This window comes from Meles meles, chromosome 1 (assembly GCF_922984935.1).
Source record: "Meles meles chromosome 1, mMelMel3.1 paternal haplotype, whole genome shotgun sequence".
Classification (NCBI taxonomy): Eukaryota; Metazoa; Chordata; class Mammalia; order Carnivora; family Mustelidae; genus Meles; species Meles meles.
The window spans coordinates 67,925,352-67,931,351 of record NC_060066.1 but is presented as its reverse complement, the minus strand read 5'-3'; the positions used below and the strand labels follow the sequence as shown (position 1 = coordinate 67,931,351).

At 53.4% G+C, this 6,000-nt stretch overlaps 1 protein-coding gene across 1 annotated transcript in view; it reads left to right on the top strand.

Annotated features, from left to right (window-relative positions):
- Window positions 1–1,545: 1,545 nt before the first annotated feature.
- The window catches only part of LOC123945468, a 40,569-nt gene continuing 36,114 nt past the window's right edge, over window positions 1,546–6,000 (top strand). Inside the window, exons 1-2 of the mRNA XM_046010482.1 lie at window positions 1,546–1,974; window positions 3,000–3,119. Coding sequence (XP_045866438.1) covers window positions 1,546–1,974; window positions 3,000–3,119 — 549 coding nt within the window. The remainder of the gene's footprint in view (window positions 1,975–2,999; window positions 3,120–6,000) is intronic.

Below are 6,000 nucleotides of genomic sequence, written 5' to 3'. Positions count from 1 at the left end.
GGGTCTTAAAATGCAGTTGAGTGGTTTTGATGTCCTGTGACTGTCCTCAAAGCATTGAGGAACGTCAGTGATTCTTGGTAGTCAATGAAAAGTTAGACCTGTGTTCGATTACCTTAGGTTTGACATTTGTCCCAGATACCTATAGTGCTGAACAGTTTTATACACTCTCTCCTCCTATTTCGACAATGTCTTCTCTGGTTTGTCCTGTTTTCTCTCTATGGAGTTCAGACCCTTGGGGTTTGTCTTTATAGATGAGGATACTGAAGTGGTATTTTTTTTTTAATTAAATCTTAGTAGAGTTGCCTGGTGAGCCTGAATTTCCTACTAAATGAATCGTAAGCATTTGGTGGCAACTCTTCCCACTTTCTAGAGCTTTAGAAAAGTTGGCTCTCCAACTTGAGGCTTTTCCTGGTCCTCACCTTTAGATGTGCTGGACACACCAGAAGTGGCTAGAAACAGTAGTACCAAGGGTGACACCTCCCTCCCACCTTGCTGGGAGTTTCCTCTGATCAACTGTTCTCCCAAGATTGCATCCTGCCAATGACCTCACCAATTTTTTTGTCTCCACATAAATTGCTATCTTTTCAGGAGGAGCATGACAGCCTCCCTTTGCTTGGGCTTCCATTTGTACAGAACTGTTATTATGGAATAAGTTTAATGGGTCATGAATTTTGTGCAGAAAGGGAGGGTCTCTCGATGACTTTGTATGTATCAGCTACGGAGGTATTGGCTCCACAAGGAGTGCATTAGGCTAAATATTTTTAGCCAACTGACTCTGGGGGTAATAACCCTAAATGCTTCATTAAATTTTCATGGGTGAGTGACAGAAGCTATGAGGGGGGGAAAAAAAAAAACCCAAAACCCAAACCTGCCACATTAGCTTTATGATTACACAGCTGGAGGACAGGAGTGTGGTACCTCAAAAGAATAAGAAAATGAACTTTTTGAGGAACTGTTGCCTGTCTTTTCTTCCCTTTCTTGGCCCTGTTCCCAATGGGCAGTCCTTGATCAGATTTTTTCTCTCTCCCACACCTGGCATTCCGGCGTCTGGAGACAGGTTATACCATACCAGACATTTACTGGAGTTGAACCCAGTCTGAGGTACAAGACTTTCAGACCAACACAGCTTTTCTGCAGCTTGGTAGCTCTTTGTAAACTAGGATCAGAAGGAGGGAGCAACTGTTTACTAGCTGGGGCCTTCTCCCGTGCAGGCCGCGTGTTCGAACTGAATCTGCAGATTGCCTTCTCCCCAGCGTTCTAAGAACGCGAGTGGGGCGAGAAGACCAGCCCGCATACCTTCAGGGGCTTGAGTCCCTTCCTAGGACTGAGGGCAATGTGAGCGATGCAAGCCTTCTCCCTTCCGCTTGCCCAGGGAAGCCTCAGTGGAGACGTGGACCTGCCTAACCAGGGTTGGCCGCTGGGCGCTAGCGCCCCCTCCCGCGAAGGGGCGAGGGGGCCGCCTCTGGCTTTCACCGCGGGCATTCTACCCTTGGGAATGCGTGAGAAGTTTGGACCCTTGGATCAAAGAGTAGACCCTAGGGGAAAATGAGGCAGGTCGGGAGGGCGCTGTGGTCGGTGGGGACGGTGGCGAAAAACACTGGGTACTTTGTGAAAGCCGAGGCTGGGAGCTTTGACACTTTCCCTTCCTCACCCGCTTGGCGCGATGCGGCTGGGGAGGGGACCCCACGCCCTCCGCTCTGCTCGCCTCCGTCCGCACCCGGATGCGGAGTGAGCGCAGGGGCTCCAGAGGCGCGACCGCGAACCGCGGCGCCCCGGCTCGCTCGTTCGCTCCTTCTGCCTCCTCCACCCCCCCGCCGCCGCGAGTCGGCTAAGCTCTCGGAGCGCGCTCAGGAGGCACAGAAAGCGTCCGGGCGGGAGCGGGGGCGGGTGCCGGAGCCGGAACCGGAGCGGCGAGGCCCCGGGCGACGGCGCGCCGCGGGCAGACGGCCCGGAGGCAGCCACGGGAGCCGGCAGGTGAGCTAAGTCGCCGGGCGCCGGGCGGGCGGGGGGCCGCACGGGGCTGCGCGCGCGGCGGTCTCCTCCCCCGGCGCTGACGCGGGCCCGTGGCTGTCGGGGACGACGGACCCTGCGCGGCGCTTGCCGGGCTTCCCCGGGCTGGAGAGCGCGCTTGAGTGCCGTCGCCCCCCGGGCTTGGGGAGCCGCTTCCTGCTTGGCTGCGACAGCGGAGGAGGATGCTGTCCGCGTGCGTAGGTGAGGCGCGGCGGGGGCGAGCGCAGCTCCGAGTTCAGTGCCAGCAGGTGCCGGGGGCAGGGGGGAACTGGGCGCCGGACGCCGCCGCTGGGGCCCCGGGCGCGGAGGAGGGCTCCTGGGGCGCCCGTCGTGGGAGTTTGGCTGGGATGTTGCGGGAATGGCGACTGCAGTTTTCCGCCCGCTCCCTTCTCTTGCTGGGGGAAAAGGAGCGACCCCTCCTCCTTCCTCCTGGCTCTCCCTCACCACCCCCAGTCTCCTTACTTCTGACCTCGCGCCTCTTCTTTCCAGACGTCCTCACCCCAAACACTCGTCTCTCTCCGAGACCCCCTGCTCCCTCCTCCCTGCCGCGAACCCGGTTCTAGCCACCTCTGAGCCCTCCCTTCCACTCCAAAACCTCCCCATTGCTCCGGAGCCCATCTCCCGGTCTCTCTAGCGGCTTCCCGGGGCCGGACCCTCTTCCCCACTCATCTGTAGAGCTCTGCCCGCAACTGTCGAACAAGCGGGTTTCTCCTATAACCCCTGCCTTTTCGCAAACACCCTCAGAGCTGGACACCTCGTCTCCCCGGACCCAAGCCGTTCTCGAGTCCTCCGTCGACTCTGTTCTGTGCTGCTCCCCGCTCTGTCCCATTCCGCAGGCTCCCCGCAGCCCGGATGGCTCTCCTCCCTGGCCCGCCTCCTTGGTTTGGGCTCCAGACTGGATGCTGTGCCTGGAACCAGAGCTCAGGGCTTTTGTTTCTGTTTTTCTTTCTTTCTTTTTTCTTTTCTCCTCCTACTGGGGAAACTTTAAGATCCCCGTGGTTCGGCTCTTAAAAAAAGCCCTAACCGGAGGGCCCAACCGCCGAGAGAATCTGGACGCAGGGAGACGGAGATGGGGGAGATCGTGTCGCTCGTCGGAAGGGAGCCATGGGGTGAGTGTACAAAGTAAATTTCAAAACAGAGGTGGTTGCTGCTGCCGGGACTCTCCTTCCCTGGCTGATTCCGTCCCGCGGAGTATTATTGTGACCCCTGGTGGGAGGGCGCGTTTTTCTCTGCACTTTTTAAAGCGCCCGTCCCCACCTCTCCCCCCACCCCCCGCCCGTCCTTGGTGGTGCTGGTGACCGAACGCGTGTGGGAGAAGAGTGAGTCGGTACAAGGGAAATCTGCTTGGAGAGGCTGATGCCCCTTGGTTCCTGCATTGCTTGCTCCCGGACCCGCCAGATTGTGTGTGCTTCACTCTAAACTACCCGCCACCCCCAACTGCATCACACAAGTCCTCATTGTTGGGGGTCTGCCTGGGCACTTCCGCCGGGGCTGGGAGAGTCTGAAGGAATGGGATGGGGGTGGGGAGGCCGGGGACGCTGGGCGAAGGAGCGCCGGCTGAAGCAGGGGGCTCCCCCAGCGGGCGGAGCAGAGAGCGCCCTGGCGCGGGCATCCAGCGCTCTGGCGACTGTCGGCGAGCGTGGTTGCGTGCCCGCGTGGGTCGGTGCCTGGCGGGTACGTTTGGAGACCCAGGTACGCCTGGACTTAGATCCTTTAGGAAGAGCCGCGAGTGGAAAGCTTGCGGAAGCGAGTGCGTCTTTTGCTGTCCTGGCGCTGGGCGGCCGGGCGGTCTGGAGAGCGGGCGAGCGGGCCAACGAGTCTTCCGAGGCGGTTGCTACTAAGCCGCTCCAGCGAGTTACCGGGACCGGAGCGAGGATCCACTATTGCGTCTCCTGCCCTCCTGCTCCCCTCCTGCTGGCGGGTTCCACGCACTTTCACAGTGTTGATGTTTTTTTTTTTTTTTTTTTTTTTTTTTTTAAAGATTTTATTTATTTGACAGACAGATCACAAGTAGGCAGAGGGGCAGGCAGAGAGAGAGGAGGAAGCAGGCTCCCCGCCAAGCAGAGAGCCCAATGCAGGGCTGGATCCCAGGACCCTGGGACCATGACCTGAGCCAAAGGCAGAGGCTTTAAACCGCTGAGCCACCCAGGCGCCCTGTGTTGATGGTTTTTGAATAAAGGCCTTGTGGGGGTTCCGCTGACACTTCATAACACTTAACATGTTTTCAAGTAATCATATAAATTAAAGGTGGCTTACGTTCAGAACCCCCTAATTATCCGGTTCACGTTTGTGCATTTATGTGCCAATTAGAGGTCTTCAGGAAATCCATAAAATTATAAACCATTCCCACCCCCTGAATTAGCGCGCATTGTTTTTGTTATGGATGGGAATCCTGAATTGAACAGGCAAGAAGATACATGTGCAGGTGGGTGGGGGCGAGGGAGAGGAGAGCTGGGCTGGAGTAAGGACACTTAACAGCAACCCCCTCCCCCATCTCTCTCACTTCCTATCCTGGCAGGGCTTGGTGACAATTCTGGAATCTGAAAGGGATCAAAGATTTTCTTGATTTCCTATTGAGAAGGGCAACCTAATCAGTGCTGTGTAAAAGTCAATTCTAAACAATCAGAAGTTGTCTGCTGATGTCCTTGATTGAAACCCCAGCATTCAAATGGAGTATTGAAGAACTCACAGACATAGTTTTTGAAGTGCTATTGTTCTTTTCAGTACACAGAGGTCCTCATAAAGATTTAGGACGTTCAAAATGCCCTGATTTGAAAGACTGACATTGTAACTATTTGGCGACTCTGAGGGGATCAGCAGGGATGAGAGCAGAGGCCCAGGTGGGAAGTGCAAACCTGTTGTTAAAGTCTTCTTGGGAGCAGTGCCACTATCAAGTGGGAATTCAGTTCTAAGCATCAAGTTGGCAATTAAATCTCTTCGTAAAGCAGATTTAGGGGATGGTTTTTACTAGGTTGTTTTTTTTTTTTTTTTTTTTTTTTCTTGTCGGTTTGCTTAAGGTCTGAATAGGAATATCTGAAACATTTAATCATGTTTGTTGTATTCATCTGGATAAAAGTTACTTATTGTTGATGAAGCTCATCTCACAAGCTGTTTCACAGTATGTTTTATTTGCAAGACACACCATTGTAGGAGGCTGTAGGGAAGAGATGCCATCACTTATTGTTCTTGTTCTCTTCCCCAGGCCAGAGAGGAATCTGCTGCTTCACTCCCCTCTGCCCTCCAAAGTTATTTCCCTTAAAGGGATGGGGGTTTGGCTTGGTACCTGATAGGACCCTTCCTAAAAATTGCATTTGGTGGATATATGGATGCCTGGAGCCAACCTGCAGGCAGATGAAGAATCTAATTGAAGCAGCATTTCATTTTGATAATTCACTCAAGTCAAACATTTTGGTTTTTGCAGGAATTTAATCCCTCTCTCAAGCTAATAAAGCTAACAAAGCAAGAAAATCACAGTTTATATCTTTTAGATGGCACTTTAAAAACTTGCCTACATTGAATGCTGTTGTCAGGAGCTTTCAGCATTATTTAGGGCTTACTGTGAAGAAGAATGTGCACTGGGTGAGTTAAGCAATTGAGGATAAATCTCTTGACCTCTCAGAACCTCTGTTTTGTTATTTGCAAAACAAGGACGGTATTATCTACATTGTATGCTCTTCAAGCAATTTGATAGGGAAACTATCTCATTGGGCCCTTTGACAGATAACAGGACTTCAGGAGAATGGTAACTTTTGGTCACAGGAAGGAGTCCTGCTAAGGAGAAAGGATATTTGGCATTGGAAGGCCAGGATGGAATCCTGACTATGTGATGTTTGGTCAATCACCTCTTCTATTGTAAGAGTGGGTTAGCATAAGTACAGCCATCTTAGCTTGAGCAGCCATCTCAGGCCTAAGAGCTGAACTTTCCCCCACCCTGCTTTAGTTCCAGAGACCCCCACCCTGCTTTAGTAACAGGAATACCTAACCCTGTAA